General features: G+C 35.9%; 1 protein-coding gene across 3 annotated transcripts; it reads left to right on the top strand.

Annotated features, from left to right (window-relative positions):
- On the top strand, window positions 1–19,815 carry LOC114288530 (protein EARLY FLOWERING 5). Of its 3 annotated transcripts, XM_082909080.1 has the most exons (10): window positions 29–332; window positions 1,332–1,425; window positions 2,062–2,147; window positions 6,091–6,140; window positions 6,621–6,690; window positions 6,773–6,854; window positions 6,929–7,350; window positions 7,919–8,416; window positions 12,309–12,386; window positions 19,286–19,815. In XM_082909080.1, exons 1-9 carry the CDS (start codon window positions 252–254, stop codon window positions 12,363–12,365), a joined length of 1,440 nt encoding a protein of 479 aa, XP_082765206.1. In that variant the 5' UTR covers window positions 29–251; the 3' UTR covers window positions 12,366–12,386; window positions 19,286–19,815. The 3 variants fall into 3 exon arrangements, with proteins under 3 accessions (XP_082765205.1, XP_082765206.1, XP_082765207.1); XM_082909079.1 differs by lacking the exon at window positions 12,309–12,386 and having other exon boundaries at window positions 1–332; XM_082909081.1 differs by lacking the exons at window positions 29–332; window positions 12,309–12,386 and having other exon boundaries at window positions 1,390–1,425; window positions 6,069–6,140.

Raw genomic sequence — 19,815 nt, 5'->3', positions numbered from 1 at the left:
GAGTGGGGGTATTAAACAACAGAGTGGTCAAAGTGCAAATAACCTAAACCACAAAGGTAAAGCCTGTAATTAATAATTGTACACACATGCGAAATCCGAACGCAGTTGTGTTGCTGTGCTCTTCTTCATCTCCGTTTGCTCTGTCGACTCTCTGCAATCGACTTCAAATCAAAGAAAGAAGATAACTTCGAGATACACATACATACATAGAGAGAGAGAGAGAGAGAGAGAGAGAGAGAGAGAGAGAGAGGATGAAGACCACAAAAGGAGGCAAAGTCATGAACCCCACGGACGCTTATCGAAAAGAGCTTCGCAAGAAGGAACTGAAAAGGGTAATCAATCATAATCTCATATTTTTTCAGAATTTTATCTCCTATTTGACACACCAATTGTCACTCATGTTCTGATTTATTGCTAATGAAATTTGTTAAACAGAGAAGAAACCCAAATTGTAATTGACAATCCAACTATTTTTGTTTAGTTGAGCTGAGTTTCTATAGTCTAAATTAATCAGTCAATACTTGAACCAGTGAAACAGTAGCGATCTAGCCTATTCTACAATGTCTCAATTGGGGTATGAGTTCTAAATCGATTAATGGAGTTCATTTTTTCAAATACTGTTCCCAGGAGTTTTTTGGGTAATCTGCTTCCCCGAGGCAAAATTGATTTTAATGTAAAAGGAAAGAAAAATTCTTGTTTTTGTAATTGTTTAAATGGAAAGTTGTTGGAGTTATTTTTGATTAATTTGGCATTCAATTTTTATTCTCTTCAAGTAATAGTGCTGCCTTGTTTTCAGCTTTTTGATATGATAATTTCTGTCATCAATACTTTGATTAATGTAGATGGACCTTTTCTTTCATCAAATTTAAATTTGATGGAAAAGTGCTCAAAAATCACCACTAATCTTTTCTTCAAATGTTCATCAAATCAAGGGACAGTCATTTTTTCATCAAATTTGAATTTGATGAAAGTTTAAAAAGATGAAGCATTGGAGATGATTTTTTTTCTTCGATCAAATTTGATGAAAAGGAATACTTGGGATAAGAAGGGAATTTTTAAAATGATTTTGACGAAAATTTGATGAAAGGATTGGAGTAGTTCGTATCAAATCAAGCTTTTTACTCAAATTTTGAATCAAATTAAATGAAAATTTTGGTGAAGGTTTTTGAGATGCTCTTATTTACTATTCATCTTTAAAAGTGTGCTTTTGTGGATCATTTACATGTTATGTTTGTTTCTTTTTTGTTACTCATTGTTTTCTCATTGAGGGGTTCAATACATGTTCTGAATTTGCACAAGATCTTATTATCTGTGCTCATATATTTTGTCAGAACAAGAAAGAAAGGAAGAAAGTGAGGGAGGTAGGGATATTGAAGAAGGATCCCGAGACACTGAAGGAGCAGATAGATAAGCTGGAAATGATGAGTAAGCCATCATCTATCTTTCGTTTTTTATATCATGACTATGTACTTGTTTGTTTTTTATTTCACAATGAAGGGTTCTATGGAATATTGGGTGGGTTACAAATAGCAAAAAACAAAGTTTATGCCATTGAACAATGTCTGTGGTAGGTACTTCTCCATTTGTGCGAATGCGCAAAAAGTTGATTAAATTAGGTTTTAATCTGACACTTGAATTGCCACAGTTGTGCAAATGCTCAGAAGTCTGTTAAATTAGGTCTTGGTCTGATACTTGAGTTACCAATAACACTTGCTAGTTGTCACTTAGTTTTGTGCATGTGCCATATATTTGATTGTGTTACACTGTGAATTTTATTTTTCATAAAGAGTATTATCAGATTGATGCCATTTTAAAAACAATGATCATTACGTTCTCATAAATAAAATAGGAGAAATTATGAATTTTTTAAGAAGAATTTTTCCTCAGGAGTGTTTCGTATCTTTTCTTCACCCTTCAGATTTTCTGTGTACACTATTTCATGTTGCTTGCATAATAAATAAATCTAACTTCTTTCCTTTGTGCAATCTTTTTAATCACGCATGCAGCTTTATTTAGTAGCTTGCCGATACAATAACATGCCTTTTCTATTAACTGGTGCAGAGGCAGATGGTGCTTTAGATAAAGCAAGAAAACACAAGAAGAGACAACTTGAGGACACACTGAACCTCGTTCTTAAGAAGAGGAAGGTAATCTTTATGTTTTATTTTTTAAGAAGAGGAAGGTAATGGCCTACGTATGCAAAACTAATGTCCTAACTGAAACTTTTTGTCTTCTTCAGTAAGCAAAGATGAACATTTTTGTTAAGTTATTACCAAAATCACTAAAAACTTGGCATTTTTCATTTTGGGGCCTACGTCTGTATGCGGTGTACTACAGCCCCAGAGTCCAAACATTTTTTTGGGCTTGCTTTTATTATTTAAGAAGCATAAAAATGAGAAGTGCTAGTGAAATTAACACTTCAAAATTTGACCAAGCTCGATGTGTTTATCTCTCGAGCCAATGGCCCTGTTTGGTAGGGGCTTATGTCCAGCTTATTTCTGCTTTTAGCTTAATTTAAGCTATTTTGATGTGTTTGGTTCTGCTTAACAATACAGCTTATAGCTTTTTGTAAGTCAAAAATCAACTTATTCTTTGAGTGGGGGAGGAGAAGCTTAATTTATAAGTCAAAAATCAGCTTATGTTCACTATAAGTTGTTAGGCTATAAGTTATAATCACTTTCCCACAATTTTATCAAACGGGGCCAATATTGGGAAAAGCCCTTGACCAAGTAAATCATGAGTTCAGCTCAAGAAGTTTGCTTTATTGTATAATATTATAGATGGTTAAGCTGACTTCCAAGCTCAATAAATTAAGGGGCTTCAAACTTTGGCAAGTTTTGACTTGTTTATCTCATGAGCCTATATTGAACTAGCTGCTAGTCAAGCTAAATATGAGTTGGCCTCATATTGAAGTTTCTGTGGCACTTATTAGTATATGTTTAGACCAAAAATGTATTCGTTAATGGTTGATTTTTTTACTGTCATAAATTTTGGTTGAATGACATGGTGGCCTTCTATTTCTTAGAAAGTATTACTATCTTTACATATAATGAGTTGGTGAGGAGTGCATTTAGAAATTAGGATGGGATCTTGTTGCATTTAGTTGTTTGAATAAGTATTTCAAGCAAAGCAACTGGTGTAACAAATATGTTGTATGCAAAGATGAATATTGGTGAGCATGTTTATTGAAAATGTGAAGGGGGTGCCTTAAGACATCTTCATTGTTTATATCTTAAAGATTCTAAGCTAAATGATACACTCCCACACAATGCTTCTGCGTAAGGTAGACAAATTGGTTATGGTGTCAGTTCGGCTAATGAATTTGTGGATTGCAAAATTAGACTTGACCGCTGAGTCTGCGGTCAAGTCAGAGAAGTGTATGAGTTATGAGTTTGTAATTTGAGGTTCCTGATCTGTGTCATCAAGCTTATGGGTTTGTGAGTAAACTAGAAATTCGGTTAAAGGCTTGCATTTGTATGGACAACTTCTTCCTTCAAGTGAATTGCATTACAACAAGTTTCTTTGGCAGCTTCAGAGGGTTTAGACAAGGCAGCCTTCTCTCTTCCTTCCCTTTTATCCTAGTCATGGAGTCGCTCAGTAGGATGCTAGATAGAGTAGCGGATGGCTGCATATTGCTGGGGGTCTCTATTAGGAGTCGTGGCAGTGTTTTCATTTTGGTTTCTATCTCTTTTTATTGATGATTCAATTAGTCTTTGTGGGGGGTTGGGGGCGGATAATGAGGCAAGTGTTGTCAAATGGGGGCACTTGCTAAAGTCTTGTGTTTAGCTGCCTCCATCTTGATGTTCTTCATGTCCATTTTTACTATTTTATTCCTGATGGCTTAGAAGCTAGAGAGGCCATAACACAAATATCATTTTTTTGAGTGCTGTCTCCTCTTTGTTTGATGCTTAAAGATGGAGCTTTGGCAATTGAGAAGCTCAGGCAGTTCAAGCCTTGTTTGGTGAGTGGTTATGGAAGACATTTTTTGAAATGGATAGTGTATTGCTAAGGGTGAATTTATCACTGAGAGTGTTTTCAGAATGATGTTTGGTTTTGTGATGTTCCATTGATAGAGGAATTCCCAACCATTTATTGGCTTATACTGCCTATGATCTTTGATTCTCTAGATGCGTTATTAAAAGTGAAAGGTGCACCAAGGGACCGAGGTCTCTTGCGACCTAGGCGCAAGGCGAAGTGCGGGCTTCATTGAAGCAAGGTGCACCTTGTAGATATAAAATATATAATTTGACTTAGACTAATAATTCAAGCTTCAACATAAGTGCAATGAAAGAATTCATGTTATAAACAATGAGAAAATTTTCTTAAAAAGAAAAGTTCTTTGTAAAATTTTATAAGACTTCCAAAAGCCATAAAAGCATCTACCATTCCAAATACCAAATAGTCTACAACTAAACATTCAACAAAGCATAAAGCTAGCGGGCACTAATATTAAAGTTTAAATGTCTTAAAACTAACAAGGGCAAATTAAATAACTAAATATCTAACACAAATAACAAACACCAATATTTAAAGTTATAACATTTAAAAACACCAATATCTTAAGGAGGACCTAACAACCATTCTCAACATCAACACCAAGAAAATCATAATCTTCTTCTTCATCATTGGATAATCCATCATCATCTTCGTCTTGTGTCTCATTTGAAGTGGAACTGATGATTTAACACTCATCGATTGTTCCTTTGAGCTTGCTTGAAGTTCTTGTTCTAGTTCTCTTCCTACTTTCTCCAATTCCAAAAGCTATAGCTACATCGCCACATGTCAAACTACTACTATCATCATCAAACTCAAACTCATCATCTCCATCGAATTCTCCTAAGCAACCACTCATTCTTTTCATCAATATTCTTTAAAGAGATGGGATCAAGTGTATTGCATCTCAATAGTTTATTATACTTAACAAATGTCAAATCATTGAGATGTTGTTCCAAACTATTTCTTCTTTTGCTATGAAGTTGTAAGAATTAGAAAAAAGATTAAATTTATGTTACGAGAATATTAAAAAAAAAAAATTGAAATTCACCAAACATGAGTTAGAATTTTAGATGTTCACATGTTCAAATACACTCTAATTTTGTTCACAATTTGATGTGTGGGGTAGCTCTGGAGGTGATTTTGACTATGGATAATTTGGGTTGTTAGGTAAAGAATGCCTTCCAAATTGTTGCTGTATGCACAAGAGACCTATGCTTTATGATGTTTCCTCACTTCATTGTCTAGGGTTTTGCCTCATAAAGTTGTGGACCTTATTGATTGTTGGCAAGGGGTCGAGCAAATAGGAGAGTTCAGGCCTAAGAAGCATGAACGGGATTTTTTTTGAATCTTTGTTGATAATGTTTGTTAAGAGCTGCTCTGGAAGCATTTAATTGTTTTTATTTTAGTTGAAGTTAACTTAGGTTCTTTTTTGCTAGGTTGATTGGCATTGAACCTGCGAATGCTTGTGGTGGCTTTTTATAAACTGACAACTTCACTGAAAAACAATATTTGAATTGGACTTTTGCTATAGATATAAATTATAATTTCTTGGATGTGGTTGGTCCAATTTTGGGCTGTTCACCTCCAGAAAATCCAATTTTCTGAGTCTCTCTGGCAAAGTAGCCGGCCCACTTATATTCAGATTAATAAGATAATAGGGAGATACTTCTCTTGCCACTGAGATGGACCGTTGATACTTCTCTGTCCCTCCCAAACGGGCTGGTGGTGTCTTCCTTTTCTAGGAATCACCTGAACATGATGCATATGTGAATTGCATACTAGGTTTTGTGGCAGTTGGAAACCATTATCCCTTTAATTTGGTTCTAAATGCGCCCACTTCTAAAGTTCATTTGTAAAGAAGAGGTAGAAGTGATGTTTGTGGTGAAAGGATTTAGTAGTGTTGCAATTTCCATAGAAAATTTTTGGAATTGAGGTTTAGTTTTTTTAATGTTTGGCAATTAACAGTTTTTTGATTTTGGTAATAAACCTTTTTGTCTGCAATATACATTTAAGTTGTATAATGCTTCCTTCACATTTTAGTGGTATTATGATGCTAAATGTGATTGTCACAGTCTTCCTGGCTGTCCTACACAGGAATATGAAGAGAAAATGCGAGAAAAAGGTGAAGCACCAGTTATGTTCAGGTGAAAGAGCCTATATTTTTCTTTAATCTTTATTTTCTTATTTTTGCAACAAGAAATTTTTTTTTTTTCAACAATTATCTGTTTTGGTGATCACATCAGACTAAGAGAGATTTTTATGTTCAGGAATATGAGTTATTATAGGAGATACCTATGGAAGAGAACCTAGTTATAGGTAGAGATTTCAACGACCATGTAGGAATCGATAAAGTAGGTTATGAGAGAGTGCATGGTGGGTATGGTTTTGGTGATAGAAATGAGGCTGGAGAGAATATTTTAGATTTTGTGTTGGTTTCTGACATGGTGATGGCCAATACCATGTATAAGAAGAGAAAGGAGCATTTGATAACCTTGTAAGAGTGGGTCAATTAGGAGCTAAATAGATTACTTTCTAGTAAGAAAAGTGGACCGTCTCAAATCGGTTTGGTTTGGTATAACAATCATCTGTTTTCATTTAACAAGTATATTTTCCTTCTGATGCAGTCATTTGGGACCTCCCCGAAGACGGACAAATGCAGAAGAAGAAGAAAGAGTCAAGCACCCAAAACCTGAAGTAATTTTTACTTAATTTGTGCTGTAACATCAGTCCCTTGTGGTAAGATATGATCTGCATTCAGTGATTCTTTTTTATGCAGGACTCAGTTTACTATCACCCTACATTGAATCCCACAGGAGCCCCACCACCTGGAAAGCCTCCTATGTTTAAATCGTCAATAGGTAATTTTTATGCTTTTGGTCTCTCTCTCTCTCTCTCTCTCTCTCTCTCTCTCTCATCCATATGTTGGTTGCAGGACCAAGAATTCCCTTATCAGCAGCATCATCGAGTGATGCTGCATCATCATCGATGTCAGAATTGGAAGATGTTGATTTAGGTGTTCCTCCACCTCCACCTCCACCTCCTCCTCTGCCCCATACTGGTGATGTAGATGCTGGAGATTCTGTTATACCTGCATCTTTGCCTTTACCTCCTCCACCTCCTATGCCACCAAAGGCTGCTGTGGCAGATTTGGGTTCACCATTGCCTCCACCTCCTTTGCCACCACCACCTCCTGGCCCCCCACCCAAAGATCATGTTGCAATTCGGCCTCCCCTTCCTCCACCTCCGCCATTCCAGCAGTTTGCTCAGCCACATCCACCAGGCACTGGTGGAAGTGAAAGGGAGAAAAATCAATCTTCAAAGTCAGATGATTCAATCTCCAAGGAGCCAGTTCAGGTAAGCTCTTTTTTGTTCGCTTTGTGGAAATTGTTTGATTGTGTGAGAACTTGAAATTTATTGTTTGAAAAGATGTTGATCACTTGATTGAAACATGGACAGGCATGATCTTTATAAAAAAAATTCTGACATAGTTATTTGACTGAACAAGTGTGTTCTTAAGGAGTGGTTTGGAATGATCTAAATAAGTGTACTTTTTGACTTTTTATGAAATATGGATTGGGTTTGAGGTGATGTGGTAGAGAGGTGATGTGATAGAGAGGTGATGTGACTTAAATAAGATGATGTGACTTAAATAGGATAATGACTTTTTGACTTTTTTAGGTTATGACAAACAAGGCTTAATTGTCTAGTTAATTTTTTTTTTTACAGAATAAATGGATGAAAATTTCGTTAATAGAAAAAGAAAAAGGGTAATTGGTGGAAAACCGATATACTTGTTTTATTGAATATCTAGACCTGTAGATGCTAAAAGCTATTTAACATTTTGCAGCTAATGTCTAGAAAATAGAGACAAATTCTCTCTCTCACTTATAAATCTCGCTCTCTCTCTCTCTCTATTGTGCAGGCACATACCATTCTCCCTCCACCCCCTCCACCTGGGTTACCGTCAAAGGTTGCAAGTAATCAATCTGAAGGTGCACCATCTGAATTTGAGGCCAAAAATTCTTCGGGGACCAACGATCTCCCTAAACTGGTTCCCCCACCCCCACCTCCAAGGCAACAGCCTGCAGTGCTCAGTCCTGCACTGGTCCCAAATTTACAGCCTGATGTATTACCCCCAGGAATTTCAAGATTCCCCCCACCCCCACCCCCTCCTGGATTACCTGGCCAAGCTGTACCCCCAGGCATGATCGTTTCTCTAATTCCGAGGCCACCTTTTGGGCCTCCCCCTGGACAAGCCCTCATGATGAGACCACCACTTCCCCCGGGTCCCCCTCCTTTTTTACAAGATGATTATGCTGCAAGACCTACAGTTCCTCAGAAGCCATCATATGTTAAATCTGCTGCATCTACTGTTGTCAAGAGGCCACTTGCTCAGCATACTCCAGAGCTTACAGCCATGGTATGTTCCTGTGCATATTAATGTGTTGCTATTTAATGGGTTACAACCATTATCTGATGCCTTGGTGGAAAAGTTGCAAAAGCATGTGGGGTATGGTTTATGCTATTTTTCTTTGCCTTTTTACGGAATAAAACTTTGGGTCAAAATTCTTTGAGAAATGTAATTTGTCATCCTTCAAGAGTTCTTAGAGGCCTATGAGAAATAATTTAGAAGACAAATGAAAATTTGTGACTTTAAGTTATTGTGGGTTTTTATTATGTTCCAGAGGTTGGGCACGGGATTCACAACTGTAGGAGCTTTATCTAAGAAACTGACATATAAAATTGTGTATTGCAAATATCTATAGGGAGTCGGGCCTAGAGCAGATTTCTAATCTAAAATTTATTAAAAAAATGCAAAATTTTTCCATAAATCTTGTCTTCTTTTGATTTCGCTTCAGTCAAGATCTACCACTCTGATAATTACAGCTGGCTGTGCTGTGATTTAGGTCTCATGGAGTTCAGTCGGTTCCAAATCTTTCTGATTATAAATGAACGGAAATTCTAAGCCATTGGTACTAGCCAGGACCTTAGTTGCAGGAATCGTGCAACTAGGTAGCGATTCTCAGTAAGAATCGCGATTCCGCAATTCCTAGAAAGAAACGTGTAAGAATCGCGTTTCTGTGGAGAGAGAAACACGATTCAATCCAAGATGGGATCATAAAGGGCAGAGAGAGAGAGAGAGAGAGAAACCCTAACCTTTGACGTCGACATGAGAGGAGAAAGGGCTTCGATCATCTTCGTCACTCTCGCGATCGTCTTCGCCACTCTCTCGATCGTCTTCGTCTTCGTCTTCGTCTTCGTCACTCTCTCTGTGCTTCTCTCTCTCTCTCTTCGTCTCCGCTTCTCTCTCCCTTCATCTCTGTTCGTTCTTCTCCTCACTCTCTCTCTTCGTCTGGATCATATCATATATAATAGATAATATATATAATTTATCATATATAATAATATATATTATATATCATATATAATATATATAATAAATATAATTTATCATATATTATATATGTAATAAAAAAATATTTAATTATTATTTCTTAAAATATCATATATAATAATAATTTTTGTAAATTATTATTCTTAACTTTTTAACATATAATAAATAAAATAAATCATCCAATTATTTTAAAGAAATCTAATTAAACCATATATAGTAAAAAAAATTATAAAATAAAATTTCTAATTTTTCTTTTTATTTATTTTAACATAATTTATTATTCCTTATTTATTATAATTTTTTATTTATAATATATATCAATTAAAAATAAAAAAATAAATTAACAATAATACATTATTTAAAAAATATAATAAATAAATAAAATAATTAATGTATATTAAAATAAAAATATTTATAAAAAAACTTCTAATGTGCATTAAAATATATATATATATATATATTACCGCTCCCGGAGACGCTCCCAACCTAAGAAACTTCTATCGGCTCACGATTCCCCGCTCCCGGCCCCGCCCTCGCTCCCGCTTCGTGCAACTAAGGCCAGGACAAGGGGAATCAATATAGGGTTGCATGTGCTTAAGTGGTCAGCATTCACTATGCTCTGCACATAATAACATGTCATATATCGACCTGAACCTGATTTACTTTGTAGGGCTCAACCAACCAACCTCTGAGTTCTGATTGTGACAAGAGTAACTAATCAATGTTTAGAAAGAATAAATAAGGAAACATTACCTTCCCAAAAATAAATAAAATATTAATAATCAAATACAAGATATATTGTAACAAAGCGGATTGGATTGGGGTTAATTTTGTATAAAGTTTTAGAAATGTTGGATCATTTGAGATATTCTTGTTTCTAATATTTGAGATTATATAATCTAATGTCAGCTGTAGTAATGTAATGCCATAAAAAAGGAGTCTGGATCCTCTCCTTGAGCTCCTCTGTGGTGCTTCATGCGGGTGACGGCCCAAATTGGGCCACGTCGCCCACTTACTCATGGGTGGCTGAGATTTGATGATTTAAAAATAATAATAATAATAATTTTCCAATAAAATGTTTCCCTCCGATCTTGTGTACCAGAACCCAGAGCCCCCAGAGCCCCAAATCCCCAAATCACACCTCCCTCTCGCTACCTACATCACTCTACATCCTCCCCAAAACCCGTCTCGACTTCTCAGCCTCTCCCTCTCCCTCACCCTCACCTTCACAATCTTCTCCTTCAAGATGATTTGAAGAAAGCAGGATTCAAGAGGTAATTTCATGGACTCTGGTATTTGAATGCTTTTATCTAGACTAAGAAAGTGCTTTTGAAGTTGCAGTACATTAATATTCTTGAATAGCTAAAACAAGCTGTGGTTTTGATTCTTGTTGAAGAGAAGATTATATCCATTGTGGTTCTCATAGATAGCAGATGGATCCTGAATTTCCCCCCCACCCACCAATTTGTGGTTGTTTTCATTGCATTTCCAAGGACATTATTTGCATGGTACATAAGAGTGAAATAGGATAAAGATTAACTTTTATATTTTTTGGAGGTCTCAACACTTAGCTACTTCTCCCATTTCATTCCCACTTCCAGTACCTCTAAAATTGGTGATACTATGTTCCTAAATGTAATTGCTATGAAGCACAGACACCTCCCCGGGGCCTGCGTACGAGTGTCAGACACGCTGTGGACATGTGTCGAACACTCTCCCTAAGGTGTCCCCTTTTTTTTTTTTAATTTTTCCAATCTGACACACGATGGACATGCGATGACATGATTTGGACACGCGTGAGGTGGATCGAAGAAGCCCTAACCCGTTGGGGAGAGAGAGAGAGAGGTCGATGATGGAAGCCGTGAAGCTGTTCAAAAGAGATCAATTGAAGCATTGAAGCTGTTCAAAAGAGATCAATCGAAGGCCCTTCTGAGGTATTCTTTTTCTTCTATGTTCTCTTCTCTTCGTCTTCTCTGTTCTTCTTCTTCTTCTCCTCCCTTTTCTAATTTCGTCTCTCTTCCCTCCCTCTTTTGATTTCGCTTGTCTCCCTTTTTGCAATTTTGCCTCTCTCTTCTCTCTTCTGATTTCATTTCTCTCAGCTCTTGGTTTATCTGTTTTCATTTTTTTTTTCCCCTCTCTCCCCTCCCTTTTTTCCCTAATTTCGTCTCTCCCCTCCCTTCTTTTTTCTTTTTTCTATTTTTTGGTATCCTTGTTTTTGTTGAACCTAAATTCATAGAACAAATTATTTTTACTTGAAAAAAAAAATCAATTTTTATTAAAAAATTTTAGGTGATGTGTTTATTAATTTTATTATTATTGTAATTTTATAGGAATCAATGATTTTTTTTTATATTTTAAACGTAATAAATAAATAAAATTATATATATTAAATGTGTCCCCGGCGTGTTGTGTCCTCCATTTATTAAAAATTTGCATGTCCGCATGTCTGTGTCATGTCCCGTGTCTGTGTGTGTGCATCATAGTGTAGTTGAGATGAATTGAAGCTGCTTGTTCATTCTGTTTCATAAATATATATAGCCAATTCTAATTGTGGGTTATGTCACAACTTCTCTTCTGTAGATGAAGTTCTCCTATTTGAAAACTTACCTACTTCTCCCATTTCATTCCCACTTCCAGTACCTTTTAAATTGATGATACTAGGTTCCTAAATGTAGTTGAGATGAATTGAAACTACTTGTTCATTATATTTCATAAATATATATAACCAATTCTATTTGTGGGTTATATCACAACTTTTCTTCTGTAGATGTTCTCCTATTTGAAAAAATAAAAAATAAAAAATTTAAAAAGTAGGAATGACATTTGATTAGTCCAATTCTTAAAATTTCAATCGCAAAATTCATTTACTTCCAAAGCTTTAAGTAGTCTAAATCAATTCATTGCTTCTACTTTTTAGTTGCATTTTGACATGGATATGGAACTAACAATGATTGTGGTTGGAAGCCAAAACTAGGAATGCCATTTGATTCAAAAGGTGTGTATTGTTTTTGTAATGCATATGGAGAGAGAATGGGGTTTAGCACAAGAAGGAATTGTTGTAACAAGAACAAGTTTACTAAACAAATTATTTCTAGAGTTTTTGTTGACAACAAGGAGGGTTTTCGGAAGGTTGACAAGCGAGACCCATTGACAAAAAACTCTAGAGTTGAAACTAGCATTGGTTGTGAGGTCCAACTTTTTGTTAAATTGGATGTGGCTATTGGGAAATTTGTTGTGAGTAATTTCAAAGAACACAACTATGAACTTGTATCACTAGATTGTGCCCACATGTTGCCGTCGCAGAGAAAGATATCAGCTACAAAAGCTATTCAATTAGAAACTGGTGGGAGGCAGTCTCTTGGATTTATGAAATTAGACCAAAAAAATTATTTGAGAACCAAAAGACAGAAAAGTTCAGCATATGGGGAGGGAGGTAATGTGTTGCAATACTTTCAACAGAAATCTTTGGAGAATCCATCTTCTTTTTTATGCTTTCCAATTAAATAATGAGGAGCAAATAATGAATATGTTTTAGGCCAGTGCACAAATGATCATGAATTATACCTAATTTGGTGATGTAGTTACATTTGATACTACTTACAAGTTAAATAAAGAGCATAGACCCTTTGCATCTTTTGTGAGATCAACCATCAAAGAGAAATAGTTGTATTTGGTGCAGTTTTGTTAGATAATCAGACGGCTGATTCTTTCGTATGGTTGTTTGAAATTTACTTAGAGGCTATGTCAAGAAAGATGCCAAAAACTTTGTTTAACAATCAAGATGTTGCAATGACTAAGGCCACACCCATTGTGATGCCTGACATTAGTCACTGATTGTGCACTTGGCATTTGATGTAAAATGCATTAAGGTATGTTAATTGTCTCTTCTAGGATAAGGGGATAACCAAACCAAACCAAACGAAGCCTTAAGTCCCATCAAATGGGGTCGGCTACATGAATCCTTCTTCTCCACGCGGCCCTATCAAAGGTCATTTCATTAGTCAAATTAAGTAGATTCATATCTCTATTTATAACGCTAGTCAACGTTAATCTAGGCCTACCCCGTCCCCTAACACTTCTATCTACCGTTACAGCATCGCATCTCTTCACTACTGCCTCTGTTGGTCTCCGTTGAATATGACCAAACCATCTCAAACGATTCTCTCTCAACTTATCTTCTATCGGTGCTACTCCTACCCATTCCCGAATACACTCATTCCTAATCCTGTCCTGTCTAGTCTTACCACACATCCACCTTAGCATCCTCATCTCAGCCACACTCATCTTATCTACATGTTGTTTCTTAGTTGCCCAACACTCCGTCCCATACAACATAGCTGGTCTAATAGCCGTTCTATAAAACTTACCTTTTAGTCTAGTGGGTATTCGTTTATCGCACAATACCCCAGACGCACTTCTCCACTTACACCATCCCGCCTTAATCCTATGGGCCACATCTGCATCAATCTCTCCCGCTGTTGTGATAATCGACCCTAAATAACGAAAATGTTCACTCTTAGGCAGTTCTTGGTTCTCAATCTTCACTTCTCCTCTGCTTTCATTGTTACTGTTACTAAATTTACACTCCATGTACTCTGTCTTAGTTCTGCTTATTCGAAACCCTTTAGATTCAAGAGCTTTTCTCCAGATCTCCAACTTTGTGTTAACTCCTTCTCTAGTCTCATCCACTAACACAATATCGTCTGCAAAAAGCATACACCATGGCACGTCATCCTGAATATTTATCGTCAACTCGTCCATAACTAAAGCAAAAAGATAAGGACTTAAGGTAGATCCTTGGTGTAACCCTACAGTGATAGGAAATTCATTTGTTTCTCCAGCTGGCGATCTAATAGTGGTCACCACCCCTTCATACATGTCCCTAATCACGTCAATGTAGCCTTTTGTCACCCCTTTCTTCTCTAACGCCCACCATATTATATCTCGGGCACTCTGTCATATGCTTTCTCAAGGTCGATAAACACCATATGAATGTCTCTTTTCTTTTCTTTATACTTTTCTATTACTCTCCTCAAAAGATAGATCGCTTCCATTGTTGACCTACCAGGCATAAACCCAAATTGATTCTCTGACACCTCTGTTATGTCTCGCAATCGATGTTCCATCACCCTCTCCCACACTTTCATTATATGACACATTAGCTTAATTCCTCTATAGTTGTTACAATTCTGGACATCACCTTTATTCTTATAGATTGGTACTAAAATACTCTTCCTCCACTCATCTGGCATGTTCCTAGTCAACAAAATTTTGCTAAACAACCTAGTCAACCAAGCAACTCCCTTTTTACCCAAACACTTCCAAGCTTCAATAGGGATATCATCAGGTCCTAAAGCCTTATTTGATTTCATCTTCTTAAGTGCAATCTCCACTTCAAAATTTCTAATCCTGCGATAGAACCTATAGTCTTGGTTTATCGTATTACTGATTATTTCTTCCCCTATTGTCGTACTTCCATGTTCCTCATTTAACAGTTTCTCAAAATAATTCTTCCATCTTTCCTTAATCTCATCGTCCTTCACCAATACCTTAGAATCCTCACTCTTGATGCACTTTACTTGATTAAAATCTCTTGTTTTCCTCTCCCGTATCTTAGCAAGTTGGTATACCCTCTTCTCTCCCTCCTTACTATCTAGTCTAGTGTATAGGTCATCATAAACTTTCAACTTAATCTCTCTCACTACTTTCTTGACCTCCTTATTAGCCAATCTATAGCTCTTAAGGTTTTCCTCAGTTCTATCCTTCTGCCACTTTTTAAAGCACTCTTTTTTTTAAAAAGTGGCAGAAGGATAGAACTGAGGAAAACTGAGGAATGGTGTATTTTCAAAACTCGTGTATAATATTGAGGATGAAAATGAATGGAAGTTAGAGTGGGGGGAAATGCTTGATAAATATGGTACTTGTGATAATCATTGGTTGAAATTGACTTTTGAGGTGAAGGAAAAATTGGGCTAGCCATATGTTAAATCAACATGGACTGCGGAAATAAGTAGCACACAACTCAATGAATCTTTTAATCAACTTCCATTCATTTTCATCCTCAATATCATACATGAGTTTTGAAAATACATCTTTCACCCTCTTATCCTAGAAGAGACAATTAATGTGACTTAATGCATTTTGCATCAAATGTCAAGTGCACAATCTGTGACCTTGGTTGTCAAAATCCCTAATCTGGATCTTACGATCCTACGATCTTATGATCCATTTGAGTACAATCAATCTAGATCGTATAAAAAATTCATTATAGGTAGGATCTTTTGATCCTAGTAATGGGATCTAATAGGATTGTGGAATCCCGATCCGAATCCGATCCTATCCGATCCAATTTACAAACCTTGTTTTGTATTGTATGATATATTTTATTGTAAATTTTATGTTTGTTGTCTAAATGCCAATTTATGTGGTCAAAATAAAAAATAAAAATTAAGTAGTATTGAATCAAATAGACTAAGAAAAACAAACTAGGAAAACAAACATTCAAATATTGCGGTAATTTAAGAAAATTAACTAGTCGGAAAGATAAACTTAGCTTTAGCGGAGTCCAAGGAGGGTAAGATGATTGCAACTTTATCCCAATTTTTGGAGAGATTATTTTTGACTCGAATCCGCTCCACCAGGGATGCTAACGACAAACCTTATGATTCGGTTAAGCTGCTCTTTTGAGTTCTTAATCTATTTTCATATCCAACTTTGTTAAATATTTTTTCTTCGTTTTTTATGCATGATTGTAGATTTTAAAGTATTTTGTTATAGAATTCTTCTTTTTCACCTTCTTTTTTGATGAAATACAAAACTTTTACCATCGAGTTTTCTATTGTATAATATTTTATGTACATTTTACATGGAATATTATATTTTTCACAATATCTTCACTTCTTTTTAATAGAATATAGGCTCATTTTGTGTATATTTTTTAAGAAATATTTATTTAAATTAAATTAGTATGTAATTTGTCTTTTTCGATAGGATCTAACGATCCTCGATCCGATTCAACGATCCTCGATCCGATTCTACGATCCGATCCTATAAACACTTCCAACGATCCAATGTAGAATCCCGATTTTAACAACCTTGTCTGTGACTTGTGTCAAACATCACAATGGGTATGGCGTTAGCCACTGCAACATCTTGATCGGCATCCAACAAAGTTGCACCAAATACAACTATTCCTCTATGATGGTTGAATCTCACAAAAGATGCAAAGGGTCTATGTTCTTTATTTAACTTGTAAGCAGTATCAAATATAACTACATCACTGACTCGGGCATAATCTAACTGGAAAGCATTCAAAAAAGAATGGATTCTCCAAAGATTTATGTTTTAAACATTGCAACACATTACCTACCTCCCTACATGCTAAACTTTTCTTTCTTTTGGTTATCAAATAATTTTTTTGGTCTAATTTCATAAACTCCAGAGACTCCATCCCACTAGTTTCCCTATCCATGAGTTAAAAAGACTGGCCTAAAACAAAGACCAGATTGTGTAGCTTATATCTTTCTCTATGACGGTAACATGTGGGCACAATTTGGTGATACAAGTTCATGGTTGTGTTCTTTGAAATCACTCGCAACAAATTTCCTAGTAGCCACGTCCAATTTACAAAAAGTCGAGCCTTACAACCAGTCCTAGTTTCAGCTCTAGGGTTTTTTTGTCAATGGGTCTCGCTTGTCAACCTTCCAAAATCCCTCCTTGTTGCAAACAAAAACTCTAGAAATAATTTGTTTAGTAAACTTGTTCTTGTTGTTACAATAATCCCTTCTTATGCTAAACCTCATTCTTCCTCTATATGCATTATGAAAACCATACGTACTTTCTTCCGAATCAAACATCATTCCTACTTTTGGCTTCCAACCACAATCATTGTGAGGTTCCATATCAAAATGCAATTGAAAAGTAAAGGCAATGAGTTGAATTGGACTACTTAAAGCTTCTAAAATAAATGAATTTTGTGATTGAAATTTTCAAAATTGAACTAATCAAATGTCATTCCTACTTCAATTTTTTTTTTTTTTTCTCAAATGTGAGAAGCTCATCTACAGCTGAAAAGTTTTGATATAACCCACAATTAGAATTGGTTATATATATATATATATATATTTATGAAATAGAATTAACAAGTAGTTTCAATTCATCTCAACTACATTTAGGGACATAGTATCACCAATTTAAGAGGTACTGGAAGTGGGAATGGAATGGGAGAAGTAGCTAAGTGTTGAGACCTCCAAAAATATGAAGGTTAGTCTTTATCCTATTTCACTCTTACGTAGGTACCATGCAAATAATGTATATGGAAATGCAATGAAAACAATCACACAAAATTCAGGATCCATTTCTTATCTATAAGAACCACAATGGAGATAATTCTCTCTTCAACAAGAATCAAAATTGCAACTTGTTTTAGCTAGTCAAGAATATTAATCTAAAGCAACTTCAGAAGCACTTTCTTAGTCTAGATAAAAGCATTCAAATACCAGAGTCTATGAAATTACCTCTTGAATCCCGCTTTCCTTCAAATCATCTTGAAGGAGAAGATTGTGAGGGTAAGGAAGAGACCGAGAAGTCGAGTAAGGTTTTGGGGAGGATGGGGAGTGATTGTTGGTTGCGAGAGGGATTGTGGGTCGCGAGAGGGAGGCGTGATTTGGGGATTTGGGGCCTCTAGGTTCAGGTACGCGAGATGGGAGGGAAACATTTTTTTAGAAATTTTTTTTTTTTTTTTTTTAAATCAACAGATCTCAGCCGCCCATGAGTAAGTGGGCGACGTGGCCCAATCTGGGCCGTCCCCTGCAAGAAGCACCATAGAGGATCCAAACTCTAATAATTTATTAGGCAACTCTATATGGATAGTCTGCACGAACCTTGTTAAAATAGAATAATGTAAAGATGATTAAAGCCTTGCTTATCATATACAAAACTCTCATTTAATTTTATCCTCTTCATTTCCAAGATTGTCAAATCTGATTACTAATAGTAATATGTATGAGAAGCATTAATGCTCCATTTTTTTGGGCGGAAAATATTTTTCTTTGTTTGGTAGTGATGATGGTGAAATGGAGGTGCTAGCATGGTGGTGGGGTGGCGGTGGCGGTGGCGATAGTGACGGTGATGGTGGCAGTGGCCATGGTGTGGTGGTGGAGGTGAAAGTGGCGGTGGTGGTAATGTGACATTGGCAAGACTTTAGGCCGGAAAATGTTTTCCGCCTTTTAAAAGTGGAAAACATTCTCTGCCCATATAGGCTTGTTTTCGGTTGACCGTAGAAAATATTTTCCGTTGACTTTCGTTTTCCATTGTACCAAATACTAGAAAACATTTTCCGCCCAAACAAACGGAATGTAAAATTAAAGTATACATAAACTTGTAGAATTTAGGGTTATGGATAACAGATTTTGATGTACACATTTAAGTAACAAAGGCATTTACATCATAGACTCAGACATGCTTTAGACACTTGTGTAACACATGTTTACACTTAGACACATGAAACATATTACAAGTTTGAATAAATAAACTTGAAATCCAATGATAAAAGAAAAGAAATATGTAAATTTATACTTATTCTCCTTTAAACTTTAAAAGTTATTATTTATTTACTAAATATTCATATATGTGACATATAATAATTGTTTAATCTTTATATATGTCATGTAATAAATATATAAAATTATATATTTTGTGTGTGTTCTCCACTTACCGTGTCATACATTTCTTGAAAACTAATGTGCTGGCGTGTCAGCGTCATCTCAGTGTCGTGTCACTTGTCCGTATCCCTTCATTCTTAGGTCCATGACTGAGCCTGAGTTTGTAATTGCATAGAAACTCTTGTTTGCATGCGTGCATGTATCCTAATTTCATTTTTGGTAATGGATATAGGTTCCGGCATCTGTTCGTGTAAGGAGAGAAACTGCTATTCAGAAGTCCAAACCAAAGCCATCTCTCTCAACAGCTGTAGCAGCAGTCAACAAGCCAGCAGTTGCTCGAACTGAGGTGAAACCAGAGTCTGTTAATTACTCATCAGCAGCGGCGCCAAAGACCCAGAGTGTTGATGACTCGTATATGGCCTTCTTAGAGGACATGAAGGCATTGGGTGCCCTAGATAGTTGAGCTGATTTTACCAAAATGAAGAGGTGCAGAGAGAAACAATTTGTACAGCTATTTTGATCAATCTGCGTTTCACTGAGTAAGAATCATTCCATGCTCATGGCCTTTAAGTCCTGTAATATTGTCTTGGAGCCTTTTAACATTGTTACAATTTTTAAACTATCTCAAATTTCGAGATGTGTAAGTTACAACTTCGGATTTTATTTTTTTATTTTTTTTTTTAACGCTTCAGTGCGGGGCAAAATATGTTAACCTACAGAAGTAGAAAATTTCTACATTGAAGTTGAAGTTTGTTTTCTCAA

Source organism: Camellia sinensis, chromosome 15 (assembly GCF_055761805.1).
Source record: "Camellia sinensis isolate YWXY chromosome 15, ASM5576180v1, whole genome shotgun sequence".
Classification (NCBI taxonomy): domain Eukaryota; kingdom Viridiplantae; phylum Streptophyta; class Magnoliopsida; order Ericales; family Theaceae; genus Camellia; species Camellia sinensis.
Note: the sequence above shows the minus strand (reverse complement) of the source record. Positions and strands in the feature narration are given on the sequence as shown.